The sequence below is a fragment of the Alternaria arborescens genome (genome assembly GCF_004154835.1).
Source record: "Alternaria arborescens strain FERA 675 chromosome Unknown contig_4, whole genome shotgun sequence".
NCBI classification, from domain to species: Eukaryota; Fungi; Ascomycota; class Dothideomycetes; order Pleosporales; family Pleosporaceae; genus Alternaria; species Alternaria arborescens.
Genome location: NW_021167859.1, coordinates 740,215 through 763,054, shown reverse-complemented (window position 1 = coordinate 763,054; position 22,840 = coordinate 740,215). Strand labels below are relative to the sequence as shown.

Here is a 22,840-nt window from a genome sequence, read left to right as displayed (position 1 = left end):
GCGTGCCTAACGACAAGTGTCAGCCGATTCACTATCGTTCTTAGATAGATGATACCATCAATGGCTGTTGGTGAGCAAAATGGACGAGAGTAGTCTAGCAGAGCAACGCGAACACGCTCCTTAAATCAGGCCTCGGGTAGAACCAAATTCGACATGTGACATTGCTACCTGCCTCTTCTTCCATACTGCAACAACCATATGTACTCGCACCTACAACACCAAAGCAACCCACCAGATAATACCAGCAACAACGACTGGTACCCTGATCGCATCAGCAGCATCAGTAAACACCGGTAGACCTGGAGATTTAGAAGAGGTTGTTCCTACGCTAGTAGTGCTGAGTGGCTTATCACTAGCAGTAGGATAGGGGATTTGCGAGAGCACAACACTACTCTCCTCATCGGCGGCACTGCTACCCGGAACAATGACCGTGACGGCCGTGCTCGGTAGCTGAGGAACGATCCAGCTGGTGGTCTCGATGACGCCAGTTGCGGTTGTCGGAGGCAGCGGCTGAGACGGCATGAAAGAGCTTAGTTCGACAATGCCAGTAACAGTGAGAAGGCTGGAAGGGATTTGTGTGACGATGGAGACGGTACGAGTAGTCGTGATAGTGATGAGGGCCGTGGAGCACCCATCATCAGAGCTGACGTCGCTGGGTATTGCACTGGGAGCGATAACATCGGAAGACGGCTCAGGGTAGCCCAGGGATGGAGCGGGGACCGAGTCTAGAGTTATCAGATCCTACTACTCTATTTAGTAGATTGTGGTTACTTACACAAAAGTGACGTAGCGTATGGATCTTCGTTGTGAAGTTCAGATGGTGTCTTGTCTCGGATATCTTTGGCTGTGACGAAGGCGACGAAGACAATGAAACAGAACGGGCACTTCATCTCGAGAACTTGCCGTGTATGTAGGAAACGTTGGTATAGTTTCTATATCGGTAAAAGTGACTTCTGGAAAGTTGAAGATGCATGTATTAAAGTATCAAGCAGCGTGGTGCAGTAGAGCTATGCTAGAATATATACAAAGATTCAGACATCGCACGTCTTCGTCACATCATGATACTTGCGCGCTGCCTGCGTGGTACCAGGCGACAGCGTGGCACTGGGAAAGGTACAGAGCACCAGACGGGAAGGTTTTCTCTTTTAGTCGATTGACTTCGATCTTCGGCTGTGCATACCACGCATCTGTTTCCTCTCGCATCATGCTCGTTGCACAATATTGATCGCCTACAGCGCTTGTACCGCCGACTTTAAGTAGTACTTATATCTAACTGGCTGGCTTGCGAAGTGACACTCTAAGCCAGGAGTATTGTGGCACATATATGTGGTTGCATTCTGTGTCAATAGTTTGTGAGAAATACAGCGGACACCGTCGCCCTGAGAGTGTACGACCGAGCAGCCGCCCGTAGCACGTGTGGAGTGTCGTTGCATGACCAATGATTTACACTGAACAAGAATTTTGCGTTGGTTAGGTCTCAGACAGAGACGGGACCTTGACAACGATGAGGCCAAATTCGTTGCACTCTGGTCAAGTAATTCCGCAACAGCACATTTAGCTTCCATGCTAGATTGAATGTGAACGATGTGGTTTCTGGTAGCTGCGTGCACACTCATGGTAGGTGAGAGTGCTTGGATGCAAGCACAGCACGCTTTTGCGTCGTTCTTTGACATCATTGTGGAGTCCAAGTTTCGTGCAGAACGGGCTCCTGGATAACGACTGTCTTATACTCGTCGGATGCAGCACCGCTGTGTAACATGACTTTCTTATATGAAGCCTGGTGTCTCCTGTACGAAGAGGGATTGCGTGCAAAGGTGCTCATTGTTGGGGTAATGAGGTTCGCATCAGGAACCAGTCGATTTCGGAGTCATGTCCTCATGCCAGCTCGTGTAATTACCAGTAGGGCCGTCAAGGACTGAGCCTATGCTACCCCTGAGTGTTTACTGGCGTTTTGTACACGGAAACCCGTCGTTGGTGGCGGAAAGAAAGGCGCAGAAGTGTCGACAGGATGCGTACGTCAGATCCTTGAGTAATTTCGTCTCCGCGACATCGTAGCTCGATAGAGAAATTCAGCCTAACTCTGACATACGACGATGAGCAGGTAGGTGAGCGGCCTCTGGCGTGGAGACATCATCTAATCCTTCCAGATTTCTAGTGTTGCTTGAGACGCCACTGTCCCAGCGCCAGCAATTTTCACAGGCATTGCTACTTTTCCTGCCTTCACTAGCACTGAGGTTATCGCTAGCGACGTTGTCGGGTTCCTTGTCGGCTTTAGATTTCCAAGGCGGCAGTTCGTAGTCAGGTATTGATGCACTGCGTGTAGAACTATGTCCAGGAACCCTGGTGCGAACATCTTCTTGCGAAAAGACGATATGCTCGCTACCAAACAGACCCCGGATGAGCGAATGTCGTTGCCGTGGCGCTTCTGCAAAGATGTTGGTGCTGAACATGTCTTCGCCAGGTGAAGATGAGAAGGTCAATAGTAGTGAAGGGTCATTGTTAGGGTGCGGATGGCCTAAGGCGATGGTTTTGATGAGATGCGCCATAGACATCTCGATGTTGAGCTTGACTAAGTATGCGAGCGGGTGAAACATAGCGTAGCTTCAGGGGTCAGCGAAACTGGATTTGAGAGGCTCAGGCATGCGCTAGACTTACACAAATCCGTTGGGGATACTCATCGCACCAATGATCATAACGTCTAGCAGGAGAGAGACAACGATGATACGCTTGTTAAAACGGACCAAGCGGTTGTACTTGGTCAGGCCATTCTTGACCAGATCCGCATTTACAACGCGGATGAAGTACCAATTAAGATACGCGTCGAGGAGAAGAAACAGCACTTTTTCGGTGCGGTCCCAGATGGCATTGATATGAACCCATCTGTCATCATCAGCGGATATCGTGAAGCTTGAACCATTGAATTCACCTTGGGCTGATCTGAAGCCGTGCGGGTATCCAGATTATGAAAACGCTGATATTGATCAAAGTCACATAGATTGCGGTACCTATTATGAGACGTCGTCCTCTTACCCGATCTTGGAGAATGATACGAATACGATTAATGATAATTTGAGGAAGCAGCTGAATCTGAATGACCCAGCATAGCACTGCTGATGTCAGTCAAGTACAGATGCTAGGACCGTGGTATACTTGCAGACAGACATGAAGAAGTAAAAGCTAGGCCTTATAATCCTCAACAAATACAACAGACACTCGATAGAGATAGCCACTGAAGCAGCAATCTCCAGCCAGATCATCCAGATATATGCGCTAGTCCCTGGGCGCCGACATGATTTTGTCTGTCTAACGCCGATGAAAGCTGCGGTTATGGCGAAGAAGTTGGCCAGACCAAACGCTGCAGCTGCTAAGGCTATATCGGTGCGGGTCACAAGTATGGGAGTATAATTGTCGCGGACAAATGGTCCCCAAGCAGTAAAACCTGGAGGTGCAGCGAACTTGTCGCCCATGAGGACTCTTAGGAGGCATTCAGTGCGGATGCCGTGGAATGCATAGTGAGATGTCAGGTAGAGCCCTGGGGACTATCAAGAAAATTTCGCTGCTTGCACTGGCCGGTGGCTTGCACTACTGGGGAAATCGCGGAGCCGATTGCGCTACCCCACAAAGTTCAGGATGGAGATATCCGGCGTCGCTTGGGGCCCGTGTACGTCTGTGCTATGCGCTGATAGGCGTTGCGATTCTGGTGACATTCAAACGCTGCGCCACAGGATATATGCCAACATGAACAATGTGTCTGGCACAATTGAATTGGATCGCTTGAGATGCCTCGAGCAGCGAGCAGCACTTGATGACGTTGCTTGTGTTGTCAATAGGAGTCGGGCGCCCTGCCCGCCAGTGCTGATTGGATAAGCCATACTTGAGACGTGGTGGCTTTGGTTTGCTTCTCCTCAACATCAGCCAAAACCATCTCTGTGCGTGGTTTAAGGTTGCGGAGCTCGGTGGTTTTCATGCTCCATTGCGCCTCCGGCCGAGCGCGCCAATTATCAGTCACATTTACTGTCATTGCGTGGGAAAAGGCAGTCGCAAAATCAAGTGTCAACAACTTGCTAGTACGAATGAGTGTGACTGCGGTTCAGCTGTCAGAAAAGCAATATGTAGACGGGCAACAGAGCAGCCCATCTCGTACTCTGTGCTTTGATCGTCACTGGCACCGGGGGTGCGGAAGAGATGACGTATGTCAAGATCGGCAGCACTCTGTTAGCGCTGAGTGTATCTTACATAATCGTCGAAATGATCTTTCCCTTCATTAAGACATAACATCAGGCCCATGCACGTATTCTCCGCTATGAACACGGTTCGAGATAGCTTGAGAATATCTTGTTTAATTATTACATCACGAATCTCGGCTTACATTCGTTGGTATGCAACAGCAAAGTTTTCACCAAAGAAATACCAGAACACATAACCAATCTTTGGCAGCCGTAAAGTTTTACTGAACGGAAGATTAACAGTTCTGGATTCACTATCTTCTCGACCGCAAACGTTTGTGTCTGGCTGTACTGTTGGCCGCTCTCAGCTGATCCATCCACTTCTTGTTTTGGTATCAGCAGGTGGGCTGATGTTCATCTTCACACCGCCTCCTGCGTGTGCCCAGCTGTGTCGTGCTGGTGCCTATACTCTAATACTTCCGATAGGAAGTACAAGATGATTCGTCACGATCGAGACGACTGGGTTCGCCCACCAAATGCGCCACAAAGTTCTTCATAGTTGTATTCTCGCTTGGCAACCTTGGAGGTCTTCCGCCTCGTTTCTCGATATCTCAAAAAGAAGATCGTCCAAAGGGCCGAAAGAATCAATCTGACGGGTTGTTATGGTGGAACGGTGGGGAGAACAACCACTTTCTGCGTTTGGAAGTCAATACGCGAGGCGATTGTGTCAGATATCTTGCCGCATGGCTATGAGATGACATGCCGGATATGGGGGTCTCATCGTGTAGAAATTCTTCATTCCACTAATGCCGAATATTGGATGGCGAGGGAAAAGGTTTGGACCGTTGGCTTATTACCAAAACAACGATAAGAAGACGGACTGCGTGGGAATACTTCGTGGTGGTTAACACCCAAAGGTTTATACCTCTGCAAGCTACTGGAGACAAAACTTATAGTCCTTAGCTCACTCGTACTTAAACTTGGAGGCAAATTGCTTGCAAGAGAAGCGAGGCCCGGCGTATGGTGCAGAATTATCGGATTAGACTCCTTGAGGGCAGCGGCAAGAATACGTTTGCGCATCTTGCTCTGTGACTTAGCGGGAAGAGATAAGAAGTCGACAAGGCGGGCTGGTGTGGCTATCTTGGAAGGGAGTACTCAGCTGCCTTAGAAGACCATTGTGCTTGTTGGGCGAAATTCTCCTAGGCAAGGTTCGGCTCGACTTTGCTTTAGTACTCAAGATTTACGAGGAAGAAGATTACAAGTGTATTGTATTGAAGTGTTGACCATATGCCGATGACAGAGAGGTTTGCTCTCCATACAAAGGTAGAGAGTAATAGATTATAGGCCTTTAGAAAAGCTGCGCACGCAATCATATATGACTGAATGCACTCGTCTCGTTCACTTTTTCTTCGTTGGTCCAGATGGTACTACCATCGCTTACTGTTACAGTGAACCTGTAATTACAAGTGATGCAGGATGATATTTCACGTATTGGCGAATTTCTACACAAGAAAAACAAACATGAAAGTATCCAAGAAGCAACCGTGATAGCAGGTGATTGTATAACGATAGAAGTGTCTACTCTGCCTACTCACATCAGGTTGTGGATTCGATTAGAGCTAATGAATCTGTTTCTTCAATACGAATTTATGTGCGTTGAACTTGCCCTGTTGATTATCTGCCTAAAACTTCACGAGCCACTGCACACGTATTGGGAACTGCAGTGAGGAAAAGCATGTACATAGCTCATGAAATAAAGGCGCTGATAGAACAGCAATACGATATCTCGAGGGCGTTCTTGAGTCAAGTCAATCACTACATTCAAATAGCCAGGAGTTCATCTAAGTAAGCGTTCCGCGGGCGTCAACAGTTATTCGGGTAGTATACCGAGAGTTTACTATTTGGGTTACCAATCGAAGAGAATAGTGGAGAAAGTGATCAGCACAGCATGCACGGCGTGCTATTTTACTACCAGACTCGTGTAGCGTGCTGGCTTCTACCCATGGCACGGAACCAAGCGAACGCCGAAACCACTAGTCATAGGTATGCAATTCTCATTCACAGATAGAGCGGAGAACAAGCCGGCGGTCGAAGAGTTTTGCTACAATGTGCTCATAGGCGATTCGGCAGATGAGCCGCTTCGAATTCGCACTGTCATCGGATAAGCTGAGGGCTAAGCAGTAGCCCAGTATTTCAACGTGCTAGTTCGCCACCGATGGTTGTAAGACATTGTACCTCTCATATCAGCTACGTGATACCTTCGATACACGCACCCTCGGTAATTGCATTACTAGGTCGCTGCCTCCCTCGCAACCTGATTTCTACCACTATGGCGCCGCAAACTTCGATACCCCCAGCTGCCAACGTGCTTGGCACCATTGGCACAATATGTTGGTGCGTCCAATTGGTACCTCAGATATACAGAAACTGGAGAACCAAGTCTACTGTGGGACTACCCGAATCTATGATGCTTCTATGGTCTATCAGCGGTGTACCCTTTGGTGTGTATGCCATTACACAGCAATTCAACATCCCTCTCATCGTCCAACCGCAGTGCTTCTGTGTGTTGTGCGGTGTGAGTTGGGCGCAGTGTCTTGTATATAGCAGGTAAGTTCCGGTACTAAGACGGTCATGCCTTTCGAAAATGCAAAACTGACAGAAACTAGGAAATGGCGGACCTGGACAGCCTCGCTCCTGCTATTGTCGCTTCTGATTTGCTTTGCAGGGATAGAAACCGGGCTTGTATATGCTATTCGAAAGCCATACTCGAGAGGTCTAGAATGGCCAGTCTTATTGATTGGCATTGTCGCTTTCCTCACCCTTATCGCAGGTTATATGCCTATCCCATTTGAGCTGCTCAAAAGACGAGGTCGCGTTGTGGGTATTGATTTCATATTCTTGGCCATCGACTGGAACGGCGCATTCTTCTCTCTGATGGCTCTGGTAACCCAGAACGAGTTTGATGTGCTCTTTGGCACGATGTACGCACTATGGTATGTGCTAGTTAAGGAACAATCATTGAGAAGAAGACTAATGGCGTGTAGCTGCGCAATCGAGATGAGCATGGTCGCTTCACACATGATTTGGTTAATCCGAACTCGTGGGATCCGTAAGCGCGCAAAAGAAGCTGGAGAAACTTTCGATGAGTTCGAAGAGGGAGTCGAATGGCAGGCCAAGGGTATTGATATTGAGGAGAAGGTTAGGCACTTCTTTTCAAAGAAGAGCACCGCTGAAGAGGATGGACTTCCTGTCATAGGTGTTGCAGACGCACTCGCGAACCCAGAGGAAGTAATTCCGAAGACAGTGCCGAACGCAGTCGTATGATGTCAAAATGGAGAATACGAGATTTCCTCGCCGAACGCCAACTTCTACATCGAAAGAAAATACTTGCGATATGGCGTTACGTTTGTTGTGCTTCAATATAGACGTGCTAGGCCGGATTGTGGTCTTTGCAGCAGGCGCCTATTGCTACACGCGGAAAGGGTGTGCAGGCCGTCGTGTCGGCCGTCTCGTTATCACAATGGAGGAACAAGTCACGAAATAGTGATCGCGATTATTTTTTACTTGCAAGAAAGTCGTGCGGAGATGTCGCAAAAGGTGTTACCACGAACGACGCTTGAAAGGCTAGGGCGGATCTGATTATGTAACAACCAGCATGGAAAACAAACGCTGGGCCGTGCTTCGTCACCATCACTCTAGCACAAAACACGATTAATTCATGAACATTAAGATTCTATTAGGCTAATCGTCTGCACATAGGTGAAAAACGAAGACAGTGCTTAAGCGACTCCAGTGCTGCGCGCACTCTGTCTGCGGTGCATCTCGTATCTGTTTTCACCTCCCGGAACGCCACGCACTACACTGCCCCTGCGAGAAGTGGGCATCGAGCCTCCTTGTTGTGCCAAAGAGTTTGCGCGAGAACCGTACACGCCTGGAAGGCTGCTGACGCGACGACCACCGGTCTCGTCGCGAGCAGCACTGAGTTGCTGGGCAAAAGGACTGCGCTTCCTGAGTTCAGGGCCCTTCCAGTAGATAACGTAGACCGAAACTACTAGAAGGAGAGATATACCGAAGAGAATGGTCGAGGCATATGCGAGATGCAGATCTCCGCCGATGTTCTGGAAGAATGGTGTGGCGGGGAGCGTGAGGACACCAGCGAGGAAATCACGAGCCCAGCCGTTACCACCAGTCGCCGACGCTGAGTATGGACCGTAGGCGCAGATCATGTAGTCAATGGTGGCCATGTAGATGGCGTAGTTGGCTATTCCAATGATTGCTGATCCGACTAGAGATCCCATCCAGTGAATTGGCGGGCCGGTGCTCGTCCAAGCGAAGATGATAAGGCCGATAGGAAGGCATGGAGCAGTGTACAGCAACCACCAGAGGCGGGCCTCGTATTGGGAGCGCTCATCATCGGGATGATCACGACGGAGGCGCTCGTTACGCTTGATGGCTGGGAAAAAGGAGAACCAGGCGATGAAGTAGCCAATGCCGATGGCGACGAAAGTCAGTCCAATGGCGAAGGGTGCAAAGTTCCACTGAGCGTACACAAGCGCATAAGACTGCAAGAACATGAAGATGATGGCATCAGAGAAACCGGAAAGTAGGGAGAGGACGAGCACAATGGGTTCCGTAACGAACATGCGGAACGGACGCACCCAGGTAACGAGAATCTCGTGTACACTGAAGCGCTCTTTGAACGTCTTGAGCTCGTTGGGTCCCCAAATGTTGTTTGGCTTGCCGCTCTTTTCGCCTTCTGTACGGCGCTTCTTGGCAATGCGGTCCATGAGGACTGTTGTACGGGTCTCGGGGACGAAGATGGCGTGAGCAATTTGGACAGCGCCACCAAATATTAACTGAATCCAGATATTCCACCTCCAAGCGAGAAATTGTTCGACGAAACCGCCCACAATGGGGCCTAGTACGGAACCACCGACGGAGGAGAAGACGATGAAAGCGACGGCGTATTGTTGATTGTCACTGAAATTGTTAGCAAGATAACGCAAAGAATGTGTGGTGTACTCACGGTTCCCACATGTCAGCCACCATAGCAAGAGTTACAGAACCACCGGCAGTGGAGAGACCACCGAGCGTACGAAACGCAAGAATGGTCCCAAAGTTGGGCGCGATGCCCACAGGAATTTGCCATATGTTGACAAAGAACAGACTGAGCTGGAGGATAGGCCATCGTCCTAGCTCTTCACTCCAAGGCGCCCAGAGCTCACAACCGAACGCGTAGGCGACGAGGAAGAGAGCCGCACCCAGACGCGCCGCCTGGGCACTGACGCTGAACTCCTCTGAGATACCCGTCACAGCGTTGCTGTACAACGACGTGTTGAAGTTCATGCTGACCTGGACCATAAAGACGATGCTAAGAATGGTCCACTTCTTCCATGTTGGAAAGCAAAAGCCAAGCTCGTCGTAACAGTCTTCCTCGGTGATTTCGTAGCGGTCGTAGGTGCCGTACTTCTCGTAGTGTTCCTTGTCGGCAGCAGTAAGCGCATGATCGGTAGGATTCTCAGCGTGATGGTGATCGCCGTCGGAAGCGCTCTTCTTTTCGGCGTCGCCAGCCTCGTTCTTGCTGACAGTGTCTGCATCGTGAATGTCAGGCCTAATTTCTGCCGCGGAAGCCATGTTGTCGACAACAATGCGCTTGGGCGGTGATCGGTTGAGAGTGGTCAACCTGGGGGACTAGTTGCGGGGACCGGATCCAGGAAGCTGGGGTTGAATGAGAAAATCCAGACGTCACACAGGCGGAGGAAACAGCTTATAACACAGTGCATGTGGAGGCGGAGGTGCACGCTCCAAAGCATGCAGTGCATACTGTGCGCATCACAGGGCACGCGCTCGAATCCTCGAGACGTCATATCGCATCTTTCACGCTGACAGGGCTTTGGCGCTATGGCGCGTTCGTGTTGGAGGCCGTTGGAGATTGGCCCCAGATCTCTTAGACTAGGCAATGTAGCATTAAAAATGGGTCGAATGCTAAACAGACGTTGGTCGAAGCGAAGACGTTTTTCGTATCCAACAAGAGGCGCGGGTTGTGTTGCCGTCCTTCACTCGCTACCATATGCGACCTGTCGCGCTACGTCATCCGCGACTCCATTGCATGTTTTCCAAGGGCATGTCCCCATGGCATGAAGCGTTCGCGACAGCACAACTTGGCTTTTAAGCCTCCAACATAAGCCCCCGCCCTTCTTCCAAGCATCAAAGAAGGCACACCAAGCTGTGCTGATCGCTCTTGCCAAGCTGCGCCACGCGTCTTAGCCTGTTTATCGAAGTTTAGACGGCCACCCATGACGTCAGGCCGGCTCCCGTCTCGAACGCTGAACGCCTTGCTGTCGCGCCTCGCGCCTCGCCCCATGGCACGACTCAGCCCTCCGCGGCCTCTCCACCACCGATTTCTCGATCCACCTCCGACCTCCCCCGACTTCAGCACGTGGGGCATGCCAGTTGCTGACTTTCAAAACGGAGCACACGCGACATCGCGCTATAGTGGCGGTCGGTTTGCCTGTTCTGGACAGCCGCGGTGGCTCCGAATGGCCCACGCGTGCTTCGAGTCGACTTCTGCGCGGGATGAGGCTCAAAATTTGCAGAAGAACGCATCCAGTAGCGCACGAGGAGCGAGGACTTTTACGGTCCGATGGTTCGAGACTGCAGAGTCGGTGTCCGACCGACTAATTCGGCACATGCGCTCGAGTATGGACCCATTCAATGTGGAGTAAGGTACCGTTGACAGTCTGTTGAGTAAACCCATTGCCAGATCTTGCAAAACCTGCTGATGTGTATACATGGTATTACTGATCGTGTATAATCAACAATACATCTATGCGACTCCAAAAGATCCACAGAAACCTGCATCGTCCGACCACCATGCAACCCTTTGAACTGCCCAGTCGAAACCGACCGATGGTTTGTCCTGTGCACTCTAGATGGCATCCCGGCGGCAGAATACACCGCCTCTGCAGCAAGGTACCCGCATGCTTCAGTCTATAGCACATCCCGTCCTTTATGGATACGTCGCGTCCCTGGCACATTGCCATGCACATCCACATGGGTCAGCATTACAATCCATTCCATTCCGGATGCATTATCCTGATAAAGTTTTTCCAGATCTGATGATCCACTGCCTGCTCCCCTGTTGCCCAATCTGCATCATTCTCTAGTTGTTGAAGGAATTCTTGTTCCATCTCTTTTCTCCTCTCCTCCCCTTCTTCGTTCCAATCCTTGGACATCTTAGTAGACTCCTCCTCCGATGTTTGTTGCTTGGCCTCTATCAGACTGAACTTGGTCTCAAATACAGCTCTCAATTCTGGGGGTAGTATGTCGAATAAACCATCCTCTACTTTGGCCCAACCATGTTTTGTAGTTGCTGCATGTATTGTCAATTCACCTGGTTTGGTAAATACTGAACCACAGTCTACTTTTGGACACTGGAAAGCATTGTTCCTTCCATCATCGAAGTGGTATCGATCCAAAGCTTCGATAACAAGGGGCCAGAACGCACGTTCCTGGAGGACCCTTCTCCTAAAAAGGAAGTAATTTTTCTCAAACTGCCCGACTATTCCACGAAATCGTCGTCCAGGTACCAGCACTGCGTCCTGCTTAGCTTTCGACACGAGTTCTTCCCAGCCTCCACCCTTCAGAGGCCGATAGTGTGCTCTCCTGCATTCTACGTCGTAGAAATCGCTGTAGGTGCCATTGTTCCAATAACGTCCTTCTCTCTGCTCCACGGTGGATACTTCTGCAACGATATTCCTCGGACAAGCTTGTATCAACGCTTTCAAACATTCCGGCACATTTTCAGCCCCCTCTAAGTCTATTGAGGACATTATCTTCTGGTGGTTGAACACCACGCTCTTAATCCTTGGACATGTCTTCCTCAAAGTAGCCCACATGATATCCACCACATCTTGCCGTACATCTTCAGAGCTGAACGGATCATTCACCTCGTGTTCTGGCCAAAGCTCATCGTGCAGACAGTGGCATTCAATCTCTACGTTCTGTACGTGGCGAAGGAATGAAAGGTCGTGATAAGTACGTCCAGCGTAGCCACCTCCCAATAGCCAGTCGGCAGATAGGAGGAACGAGGCGCTTGGGCTTGCCCAGAATAGTTTCGAAGATTCGATGCGTAGCGTGGAAGACACACGCATGAGCTGCCATAGGGTTGACGCTGGACAGCAAGAAAGAATGCGAACCTGTAGCTCGGCAGGAAGCCTTTGGAAATGGGGGAAGCTACCGAGCGAGCGTTGCGACGGGTTACTGGTGTCACGCTGCTTCACGTATGCCGGGAAGAACACACGTTTTTCGCATTCCCAGGTCATCCTAAGGTCCCAATCCAGAGGCTGTCTCCATGGAGGTTGAGGGAGAACGGTAAGCAGATTACAAATCCTTGACGGATGTATCGTCATGGTGAAAGTCTGTTGCCGAGGTTGCGAGTTTTGATATTACTAAGGATGATCACTGCCTACACGTATAGGTGGTGTGAGGCCGCCAATAAGATTTCAACACCGAATTAAGCCTTAGCGCCCATCGCTTGACTAGGCGCCTCCAGCTTTTACTGATGAAGCGACTCTCGTTGCTCACTTCTCGCACCAATGAGGCAGAAACTCATCGCTCTACAAAGCAAGACGGTGTCCAATGGTTCATACACACTTGCAGGATAATGGACCCCTCAAGCGAGCGGATTCATGGTCTACTCGTCAGCGCTCCTGGGATTTTGGCCTTTTCTGTGTACGTCGCTATGTGGTCATACAACTGATGACATGGACGCAAACGAGTTCAATTGACCAAAATATGGAGTGAAAATGCCAGTGAGCGTCGCGACTAGGGCTTTTCGCGTGGTGGTTGACTCAGTAATACGCGCGGTCAAACGAGTTCATACGTGACCCTATCATCCAGGTACCGAGACCTCATTCTAGGCAAACGCTCACTCACCGGACAGCCCTCCTTCACTCGTAGTTGTTCTGTTTGTACTACTGTACCTCCATCATTGTTCTCATTCCGAAGTTCTCTCACGAACAACTCGAACTCGAACCCACTGCCTTCCAGGTTTATCCATCAAACCACAACCGCAACAGGACCTTTACCCAGCAAATATGCGTCTCTTCACTCTCCTTATAACTTTTCTTTCGGCTGTAGCGGCTCTTACTCTAAACAAGATTGATGGCACTACGATCGAGCTCGGTGATGAGCCGGCGGTCGTTGATCTCAGCAACGTGATCATACCTGCGCGTGCGCCGGTTATTGAGTCCAGTGCCCACAACGCAAGAGACGCTACCGACGTTAACGCCGCAGATTGGGATCGTAGTGCGTCAAATGTATGTACGTGTTATCAGCGTTCGCCCATTTCTCTAATCATTACAGGTTCATTTCTACCAGCACACCAACTACAAAGGCAGTGTCGTGACGGCCTACCACTGCAGGGATGGCATGAACAGTTGCATGACCTTGTTAAACACAGAAGACAAGTATGGACACATACCAAGTTCAATCTACAGTCACTATCGAGCCATCCTCAATTCGCTTCGACGTTTGCCCCGACGGTGCGCCTAACCATGGGCGGAAGTTTTATTGCTTCTTCTACAGGCGCGTCTCACCCAGTAGATCTATCAGTGATGCGACACTGACTCGAACTAGTACTGGTCACTGTGAACCCACGGCTAGATCCCTCTTCCTCCACGGCTCGGTTGGCAATCTTGCGACCAATCCTGCGACCATTGGCTGGAATGTGAGTATTGTGGGCATGTGCCAAATCTCGATATAGTTTTTCTAACTGACAATGAAACAGGACAAGATCAAGTCTGTCGATTGCCGCTGGGACCAATTGTGAATATCAAGTAGGCAAGGCCATTCGGCGATATGCACATGGCGCATCCGATTCCGATCTTTCTGAATGCTAGTTGCTCCAGGTGTCTATTCACATGGCAGATGGAGTAGTACTTAGCTAAGATGTCAAACTGCGCAAGCCTTCATCATTAAGGATGAAGAGATGGAACTGAATGGTACTTCAATCTTCTTCAACAATCAGATCCCTAATTGCCGCGCTACTTGGAGCTGCGCTGCACTTAGGCTTGTTCTGCCATACCCAAGTTCTGTCGGTCTGTGTAGCTTTGTGGAAGATGTGCATGAGGTACTTCGATATACTTCCCAGGCCCCCTAGTACAATGCGACAGTCACCAACCACCTCAAATCGGATCTTAGTCAGGTAGGTACATTTTGCCGTAGAAATTCCTCGAAGGAATAATGTGTCGGTGGTAGGTACTTCCTACAAAGGCAGCAGTTTTCATTCCCATTTCGGGTTATGTAGACTGTGCTGTCGAGATCCGTGACGAGAAATGACGTTGACCTGGTCGGAAGACGCGTGCCGCAGGCGCGTCGCTTATCGCGAAGCTGCACGTGTTTAGTGGTACTTTTGATCTGAGCAGGCCGCGCCATTTCTTCTTCACCTCATCCAACTCAAACACGCTCATCAGCACGTGATTTTTAATTCCTTGACATGGCACTTTGAGCCAACGTCTTGACCGAGCGTCCCCTCCTTCCTGTTTGATCGTTCGCACCAGCGGCGAAGCGGGGCTGCGGAGCTTCGACCTGCCCCTTGCGGGGTATGCTTCATAATGATGTATAGGCTGACCTTGACTTTTTAAATAGGTGCTATGGTAAAAATCTCGCTCATCCTACAGTAGACACAGGGTTTAGCCATCCTTCACTCCCAGTCTCACGTTCGACATAAAGCAACCATGTCCGCCGCTCAAGCGCTCCGCCAGAAGCAAGCCCCAATCAAAGACGGCTACCGCAGCGACCCCTCCTCCGCCGTTGTCACCCTAAAATCTACCGGTTCTCTCGACGATCATTCAATAACATGCAAGCTATCCGACGGTCCTGCTGTGAAGGAAGCACATAGAGTAGCCGGCCTGCATCAAAAGGCTGGCGGCGACGACCCAGCCATCTCTGGGGAACTCTGTTCTGGGGACATGTTACTCGATGCCCTCGTAGCCTGCTCCGGCGTTACTCTAAAGGCTGTAGCCACCGCACTCGGCATTCCAATCGCATCCGGTACCATCACTGCAGAAGGGGACCTAGACTTCAAGGGCACACTGGGCGTGGACAGAACGGCACCCGTTGGCATGACCGGCATTCGGCTAGAGTTTGCGGTCAAGTTCGGTGAGAGAGAAGATGGTAGAGAGGTCAGCGAGGAAGAAGTGGAAAAGTTGGGCAAGCTGACGGAGAGATATTGTGTTGTGCTACAGACGCTGGTGCACAAGCCTACTATCGCAGTCAGGCTGGCCGGAAGCGGTGGTGGGAAAGAAGGTGAAGGGGTCAGCAGGGAAGTGTCGCACAAGAGCGAATTCTAAAGTGTCTTCTCCTTCCCACAGCAAGTGATGGGCCTTCTTGCGAGCACTAGTAATTGAACGACTCATCGTCGTGAGAACCAAGGCTTTTGCATTGAATCCAGCCACACGATCTACTTTTTGCCAGGATTTTTGCCACTGCAGAGAGCCTCGAAGCTTTAGTGCTATGCGACTGGATTCATTTGCTTCAAGACAGATACAAACTCGCAAAGCGTCCCGTAGATGAGGTTCATCATCTGGACCTTCACACTTCAGATGACTGTAAAAACAAATCGAGACAAGATCCTTGCATTGAAAGCAGCATGTAAGTCAAGCATTTATATCATTGAATACACTAGCTCAACCCCAGGATCGGAGGGGTTGCTGTATATATTCTCCAAGTAACGTGGCGAGGCTATGCCTTGAGGTCGTCATCCGTGATTATTGGTAAGTGTAGGGTTCTGTCGCCCGTCCCTGCTGTCGCATTAAACGCGTCGCCAGTTACCGTAGATTGAGGTTGTGGCTCAGATACGGATTCCATGGCTTGAGCCTGCGCGTCGAAGTGCTTCTGTAGCTGTTCAAGAGCGGCGGCATCATCCTCCTTGGTAGGGCTACGCCCTTCATTGCTGCGATTCATCCACTGTGAACCCAGAATCTCACCAAGACCGATGGAGGTTCTGCGTTTGGTAGTCCGCCTCATGCGTGGGTGCCACATATGGTCATGCACCATACCTTTGCTGAAAAGCTGAGGCTCTCTCAATAGCGGACTGCCCCATATCTTGTTGACCTCATCAACGTATCTAGCGTAGGGAAGCGTGTTAGCTCTCTCCATCACCCTGTTTTCTTTCCGGTTCGACCGGCCGTGACCAAACATATTGACAAACTGCATTTGCAGGGCCTTGAGAACTGTGTGGTAGTGAACGAAGACGCCAAGATCCCGTAGCAGCACCACAATTCGCAAGCCTATACTCCACTCCAGCTGACGCAAAGTCCCGTGCTCAAGTAACCGACGACGATAGTGTTTTTTAGCAAGCGCAGACTGGAGTATGGACTGTTCTAGATGAGCGTTTGGCAGGAGCCCAGCTTTGAAGCCCCATACAATAAGACCTTGCTGTAGGGATGGAGGGAATAGCTGCCGCACAGGATGCGACGAGTTGATCTGTGTTACCATCGCTGGAAAGTGAAACCAGTGGCCACGCTCGGGATGGGCAGCGCGCCATTTTGCTGTGGCCGATTCCAAGAAGGGTGACTTTGGCAAGTGGTTGAATTGATGACTGCTCCTCGGCGCATACCAACAGAGAAGCCAGATGAGAACTCGTCTAAGCTCTCTTAGTCTGCCGGTCATGCCATATCTTCGGATGATCTCACGCCATTGTAGCGGAGAAACGACACCTAAACCGTTCTCGAGAATCATTACAAATACTCGTGTGACAAAACGCAAGTCATCGAAACGGTTGCCGACGGGTTTGCGTCCTGGTTGGCGGCGGCGTAGTAGACTACGGATGGCCACGATTGATTCGGCTGTCAACATAATGCCACGTGCGCGCATGTCTTGGAGCACTTCCATGATATGTGTTGGCCCAGAACGTTTGACATAGGCCTGCAAGAGAAGATTCCAGGACTCTTGGCTGGCATCATTGTGGAAGAGCGTCAGAATGGCAAGCGTGCGCTGGACTTGGGCATAGTCGTTGTTATCAAGATAGTATCCGAGCAGCTTGCGTTGTACTTTGGCGTCGCCGAAGACATCTGGATGCTGGTCGCTTGTCAACATACTGCGCACCAACTGCCATTTCTGCTCCATTACGAATTTCTCCAATGCTAGGGAGAAGACGCAGCCCTGTAAGGCAATACCTGCTGACCGGAGCTCTTCAAATCTCTTAGGTAGCTCCTCGACCTGCTGCGTTTGTAGTGCCATGGTGAGGACAGCCTGAGGTCCAATCTCGTTCACTCCCACCATAGAGAGCCCTTGTATAATGGAAGCCGCTGGAAAAGTGCGGGTTGCGAACATACGAGCGACAAACGAGTCTTCGAATCGAACCGGTGCGGTGTCGGGGCCTTTCAAGCGGCGCAGAAGAGTCTCGTTGTACCTGGCTGGATCCCGCTTCCATTTCTTCGTCGCTCCTTTTGTCTCAAAGTAGACATCACCAGCTGATGCCTCGACGATGAACAGCCGAACAACAGGGTGCAACGCGACAGACTCTGACGGCATATCATTGCGAAGAGTGCAAAGCGCATGCCATTGGCGTGCGGCGGTGATATCTCCCTTCTCGATGAAGACAGGTACCACCTCGTCGTAGAGGTCTCGCTCGTTGCTGTGTTCGTATATTTCCTTGAGGGCTTCGTATGCAGCGTGCTTGAAAGTCGATCGTCCCAAATGTGCCAACTGCCGTAAGGGAAGCCGCTGGGGTTTCAGGTTCCTCTGCAGCGTGTAATGATATCTCAACGCTGTCTGTGCTCTCCTCGGAAGCCAGTGGCTCATAACGAGACGGTAGAGATGAGGGTATGTCTTGCCCGTCTCATGGAGTAACTCTTCAGCACGCTCGATCGCTTTGCCTGTGAGCAAATGATTCCTGACAAAAGTCCCCCATAGAAATTCGGCATCTGGGGTGTCTTCTGTAGGCAGGCGGTACCCTCGATGACGGATGTTTCGCCAGACATTGCGGACGCCCTTGGCTCCATGCAGTCTCTCTTCGCTTGCGAGCACGACGGCGAGTTGTCTGGGATCGTCTTCTCTTTTTGCTACACGTATGACGTCGTTGTCAAAGACATCAATGGTCGGTACGGGGGTATCGTTGGCATCGTCATTCTCGAGTGCTTCTCGCACTTGGCCTCGAACTTGTGCTTCCTTGCGGGCATCTGTCATTCGCCTCCATTGTAGTTTGGACTGAGACTTGGGCTGGTACGAGTAGTTGCGGCGGCGGGCTACTACTGAGGAGCAGCAATTTGTGGCTATCGAACATGCCGCGGGGAATTCGGGGGCATTGACGATGGAGCGCAGGAGTCGCAGAGCAGACGGACTGGCGAGGAGCCTGTCCAGGGCCGGCGGCATCAACGAGACAGGGGCGAAGGGCGAAATCAGTCCATTGGCGTCGCAGTTGTCTCTGCCCGAATTGAAGATGCGGAAAGTTGTTGCGCCTAAAGCGGACAAGGGCCTTGGCGGCCGACTTCCTTTCGCCGGCGGATCGTTCGACCTCGCGACATCACGAAACCGCCCAATCCACGAAACCACCAATTGCCCCCGCAAGCCGCGCAATACACATCTACACTCTTCAAAATGGCTGGGTACGTCCACCCTGGAGCTGTGGCCGTGGCCGTGGGCTCTGTACCGCGCCGCCGTGGCCTCGCACACTCCTCCGCCTTTCCGCACAGAGCTCGGTACTAACAGTCGGTAGCTGGGTTATGCGCGAGAACAAAGTGCCTTACTGGCAACGCGAGTTCCAGAAGCACGACGGACTGAGGACCTGGGAGAAGGTGCGTACCGAATGAGGAAGAGGAGGATCAATGGGGTGCATATGACGTGGTCCACGAGGATGCGCAAGTGGGCGTTGGACATGTGGCGCCTGGATATCATCACAATCGGAGATGCATGCTGACAGATTTCCTCTAGGCCCGTGGAAAGTGGATGGTTCCCGGATTCAAGGTCCTCTTGTTCGGCAGCTTCGGTGCCAGCATGTACATGATGGGCCGTCTCGTCCTTGTAAGTTGCATCTGGCTGATCTAAGCACGCCCACGACTAACTTTGATTAGGGACACAAGACCTGGTTCGGCAAGAACTAGAAACTCTCGCCTCGAATATGATATCCGGATAGGAGGGGCCCGGGATGAGTCGTCTGCATCTGTACAATCAATCAACAAGCCTTTACCCTCCATGACAACTATTTTGTCTGGCCGCATAGAACAATCAATATCGTCTCTTTTCGTTGCCTTTACTTCTGTAGAGTGATGCTGCCGTCCTCTGACTGTTATATTAGTCCGATCACGGCTAGCTCGTTACCGCCATTTGCAATTACGTCCATATTGAGGTGCGAACACGTCTTGTTTCTAACCTTTCAAAACGGGCGATGCAGCAGACGTGCCAATTCTCGATTCAATCCAATGCAATCGAGCTCTGGGGTAGCTGCCCAGATGCCCCTCCACATGCGTGCTAGTCGCTGTAAAATGAGGTCAGTGCCACCAACGAGGAACCGAGCCGAGATCCATGGATCCTCCAAACCACCTCCCGCGCCGCCAAACCTCCACGTACACCGGTTCATTGTGAAGCATCGACGCAATGGCAGACTTCGTCAAGGGTCTCTTCGGTGGGCAAAAGCCTGCACAGGCTCCAGTTGTTGGTGATGATGGTACGTACACTGCATTGCATACGCGATCGCGAGCCCAGCGACCTGAGATGCGGGACCACACGAGACCCCTGGTGCGATGCTACAGTTTCTTGAGAAGAGACGGAGTCGCGGGGCCATCGTGAGGGTGTCATCGGACGTCGCAGAGCTTGTGTATGTACAAAATCAACAGCACGCGCTGACAATGGCCAGACTTCGCCGACTACGCAGGTGCTCCTGAGCCCACACCCGCTGCCATGTCGTCCTTCACGACCGGTACCGGCGCGGCGCAGGCTGCCCCTACAGCTCTGGGCGACAGCCGCCCGTACACGGCATGGTACCGTGTGTGGGAGCGCACAAGCATGGATGACTTCAAGCTGGAGATGTACATCCTGCCCTTTCTCTTCGCTCTCATCGCGGTCCACCTCTGGGGCACCAAGCGCAACCGCAGCAAGGCTAGGACATGGATGAAGGCCCACGCCCCTGTCCTGTCCCAGGAGTTCGCCCAAGTCGGTCATACGCGCCCAAGCGGAGAGGGAGAGGTTACAGACGTGGACAGCCTGCTCAAGGAGAAGAAGGCCGACGAGTACCAGACATACGCTACCGGACGCCAGAACGTCGCCTTTGTCGACTTCAAGTTGACCTTCTACAAGCGCTTCAACCCCTTCGCATGGTTTGGTGAATCCGTCCTTCCCCTGTTCTTCGAAAGCTTCCCTCCACCTTCTGAGCGCCTCGAGGCTACGGCCTACGTCTTCGATGGCCGGGAGACCAAGTTTGCTCCATCATACGGTCAGGGTGAGTCAAAGAAGGTCACCAACAGCACCTTCGATGGCTTCGTCTTCGCAATTGTACACAAGGACATCATGAAGCGCATGCGCGAGGAGCGCTACGACCTGTCTCTGACTACCACGCGCGACCACGCCAAGCTGCCTGTTTGGACCACGGTCATGAGTGAGAGCGCTGAAGTTACGGATATGCTGCTCACCCCTGAGCTTATCAAAGCTGTGAGCGACGCAGGAGACAACTTCGAGGCCATCATCGTCAGCGACCAGCCCATCAACGCCCCCAGGACGTAAGTCAAACAGCATTGGAATACCCCACTCTTTGGACCAAGCTAACATGTCCCAGTCTCGACGAAACCAAGCCTAAGAAGCGTCTAAGTCTCTCTCTCAAGTTCGCCTCGGACTATGCCACCACTCTCCCTATCTTCCAGTACTTCCTTCGCCTCCCTGATCAGCTCGCTTCCTCCGCACACTTCCGCCCTGAAGCCCTCCGTCGCATCAAGCAAACCCGCGACGAGCAGATCGCCAAGATCAAGAAGGCGGATGATGAGGAGAAGGCAGAGGAGAGGAAACTGGCTGCCGACAAGCTGAAGAAGGAGCAGAGAGATGCCAAGTTGGGCCGCCTGAGTGCTGATGAGCAGCGCAAGTTCTTGGAGAAGGAGAGAGAGAAGAACGCAAGAAAGGGCATGAAGAGGAGTACTGTCAAGGCATAGGGTCCTTCGCATGGGAACATAGGTTGGGGTTAGAACGGGTACGAAAGTGTCTTGTGTATTGGATAACGGAGCATGAGAGATGATTGTAAAGTACGGGAAAGCGAGACACTTGTGTCTCGAGGAAAAGAGTAGTAATTCATTAATTGTACGCTACGTCATGCTCATAGGAATGTCATGTCCTTGTGTTGCCTGGATCAGAACCTGACGTCGAGGCCAACTATGGAAAAGCAGTATCCTCATGCCATGTGTACCCTCTCACGTGTGCGTACACGAGAAGACTCGCTGAAATACTCACTCCCCTGCACCCTAGGATATTCCAGTGTGTGTAAAGATTTATGCTCGGGAAATGCAGCGGGCTCCGATTGGATGGCGGTGGTCACTTCAACACTTGTCGTGGGCGTGGCAGCGCTGGCATTTCGACATGCTGTATCAAGCTCAAGGTTAGCCTCCTTCTCAAAAGCATCGAACTAACACGTGGCAGCCGCAACCCACGGCATGGTCTGGTATCAAAAATAATTCAGTCTCATGACCCGCAAACTCGCAAGGGAAGGGGAAGTTTCTGGTCCGGCGGACTGATGCTGAGCTGGCTTTGGTCCCAGGTGCGTGTGCTAATAGAATGACCAACACCTCACCTCTGCAACAGGGGAAGCTGCCTCTACAAGACCATCTAGAGATGAAGCGGATGACGCGTTCAAATCCTCGTCTGTCGCCAACTGACGTCCACTTTTTGCTACCTCCCTAGACACTTGCCTTACTTGACTCCAATGCGCACTACCGTCACCTAAACTCTGTGCTACTGTCCTGTGAAGCATATACTTGCGTATGATATGTACAGAATTCCTGGTGACGAAAATGAACATGTCCCAAGTCCAGAATAGACGGTTCTGGACATCGAAATAGTACTGTTCACTGGGTGCTTCATCAGTGACAATACCGTGCTTGGCTGCTACTCACTGGGACGCTGCTAAGTCGGCATCGGTGCGCCCTACTCCAAAAGCACTTTGTTAAGCGCTGTAGTAGTGGTTAAGTGTGGCAATGCAACGTACGTGTTGAGAGCAGTATATACTGCATGTTGTTTCCTCTTCTGGACCGTGAATACTATCCCAAGATACAGTTATCGCAGAAGTGCTGACTGGATGCATATGGGAGTTTTCGAAGATGTATGTGTCATGTTTGAACGTGCCATGTTCCCAGATGTTTTCGGCCACGGTAACAGGGTAGCTGAGGGTTTGTCATTGCAGTCTCCTTGTGTTGTGAAGTACTTGACGTGATATGCGAAGTGTAGATTGAGCTTCTTGGGTAGAGCACTTATTGCAATATGGTTTTCGATTGTGACTTCCAGATTGACAACAGAAGCGCGATGCTTGGTTATCTCATCGCGGCGGTTCATAAGGTCGTAGCTCGTTACCTGGCCGAACTGAGGATAAGACGTTTGGTAGATGAGTGAAAAGATAATCACCTTTTACATTTATGAAGTCAGCAGATAGCTATATCTAAGGTCTGCTCTTCTGTGTGTACCAAAGCATGTTACCT

The 22,840-nt window shown here is 51.1% G+C and overlaps 10 protein-coding genes across 10 annotated transcripts; 5 read left to right on the top strand and 5 right to left on the bottom strand.

Annotated features, from left to right (window-relative positions):
• Positions 1 to 210: 210 nt before the first annotated feature.
• Positions 211 to 890, bottom strand: AA0111_g2360 (hypothetical protein; the record flags this gene model as incomplete). The annotated part of the gene is made up of 2 exons (XM_028648123.1): positions 211 to 725; positions 776 to 890. The coding sequence occupies 2 exons, from the start codon at positions 888 to 890 to the stop codon at positions 211 to 213; spliced, it is 630 nt and encodes a 209-aa protein (XP_028509795.1).
• A 1,179-nt stretch (positions 891 to 2,069) lies between these two features.
• On the bottom strand, positions 2,070 to 3,467 carry AA0111_g2359 (hypothetical protein; the record flags this gene model as incomplete). The annotated part of the gene is made up of 3 exons (XM_028648121.1): positions 2,070 to 2,601; positions 2,656 to 2,880; positions 3,205 to 3,467. The coding sequence occupies 3 exons, from the start codon at positions 3,465 to 3,467 to the stop codon at positions 2,070 to 2,072; spliced, it is 1,020 nt and encodes a 339-aa protein (XP_028510108.1).
• A 3,028-nt stretch (positions 3,468 to 6,495) lies between these two features.
• Positions 6,496 to 7,490, top strand: AA0111_g2358 (hypothetical protein; the record flags this gene model as incomplete). The annotated part of the gene is made up of 3 exons (XM_028648120.1): positions 6,496 to 6,773; positions 6,833 to 7,159; positions 7,211 to 7,490. The coding sequence occupies 3 exons, from the start codon at positions 6,496 to 6,498 to the stop codon at positions 7,488 to 7,490; spliced, it is 885 nt and encodes a 294-aa protein (XP_028510107.1).
• A 455-nt stretch (positions 7,491 to 7,945) lies between these two features.
• On the bottom strand, positions 7,946 to 9,800 carry AA0111_g2357 (hypothetical protein; the record flags this gene model as incomplete). Its single annotated transcript, XM_028648119.1, has 2 exons — positions 7,946 to 9,146; positions 9,193 to 9,800. 2 exons carry the CDS (start codon positions 9,798 to 9,800, stop codon positions 7,946 to 7,948), a joined length of 1,809 nt encoding a protein of 602 aa, XP_028510106.1.
• A 1,430-nt stretch (positions 9,801 to 11,230) lies between these two features.
• AA0111_g2356 (hypothetical protein) lies at positions 11,231 to 12,577 on the bottom strand (the record flags this gene model as incomplete). The annotated part of the gene is made up of 1 exon (XM_028648118.1): positions 11,231 to 12,577. One exon carries the CDS (start codon positions 12,575 to 12,577, stop codon positions 11,231 to 11,233), a length of 1,347 nt encoding a protein of 448 aa, XP_028510105.1.
• A 687-nt stretch (positions 12,578 to 13,264) lies between these two features.
• Positions 13,265 to 13,998, top strand: AA0111_g2355 (hypothetical protein; the record flags this gene model as incomplete). Its single annotated transcript, XM_028648117.1, has 4 exons — positions 13,265 to 13,486; positions 13,533 to 13,711; positions 13,806 to 13,896; positions 13,957 to 13,998. The coding sequence occupies 4 exons, from the start codon at positions 13,265 to 13,267 to the stop codon at positions 13,996 to 13,998; spliced, it is 534 nt and encodes a 177-aa protein (XP_028510104.1).
• A 907-nt stretch (positions 13,999 to 14,905) lies between these two features.
• AA0111_g2354 (hypothetical protein) lies at positions 14,906 to 15,520 on the top strand (the record flags this gene model as incomplete). Its single annotated transcript, XM_028648116.1, has 1 exon — positions 14,906 to 15,520. The coding sequence occupies one exon, from the start codon at positions 14,906 to 14,908 to the stop codon at positions 15,518 to 15,520; it is 615 nt and encodes a 204-aa protein (XP_028510103.1).
• Positions 15,521 to 15,911: 391 nt separating this feature from the next.
• AA0111_g2353 (hypothetical protein) lies at positions 15,912 to 18,545 on the bottom strand (the record flags this gene model as incomplete). Its single annotated transcript, XM_028648115.1, has 1 exon — positions 15,912 to 18,545. One exon carries the CDS (start codon positions 18,543 to 18,545, stop codon positions 15,912 to 15,914), a length of 2,634 nt encoding a protein of 877 aa, XP_028510102.1.
• Positions 18,546 to 18,770: 225 nt separating this feature from the next.
• Positions 18,771 to 19,273, top strand: AA0111_g2352 (hypothetical protein; the record flags this gene model as incomplete). Its single annotated transcript, XM_028648114.1, has 4 exons — positions 18,771 to 18,778; positions 18,889 to 18,967; positions 19,104 to 19,193; positions 19,244 to 19,273. The coding sequence occupies 4 exons, from the start codon at positions 18,771 to 18,773 to the stop codon at positions 19,271 to 19,273; spliced, it is 207 nt and encodes a 68-aa protein (XP_028510101.1).
• Positions 19,274 to 19,766: 493 nt separating this feature from the next.
• Positions 19,767 to 21,307, top strand: AA0111_g2351 (hypothetical protein; the record flags this gene model as incomplete). The annotated part of the gene is made up of 3 exons (XM_028648113.1): positions 19,767 to 19,836; positions 20,026 to 20,884; positions 20,941 to 21,307. The coding sequence occupies 3 exons, from the start codon at positions 19,767 to 19,769 to the stop codon at positions 21,305 to 21,307; spliced, it is 1,296 nt and encodes a 431-aa protein (XP_028510100.1).
• Positions 21,308 to 22,840: the final 1,533 nt, after the last annotated feature.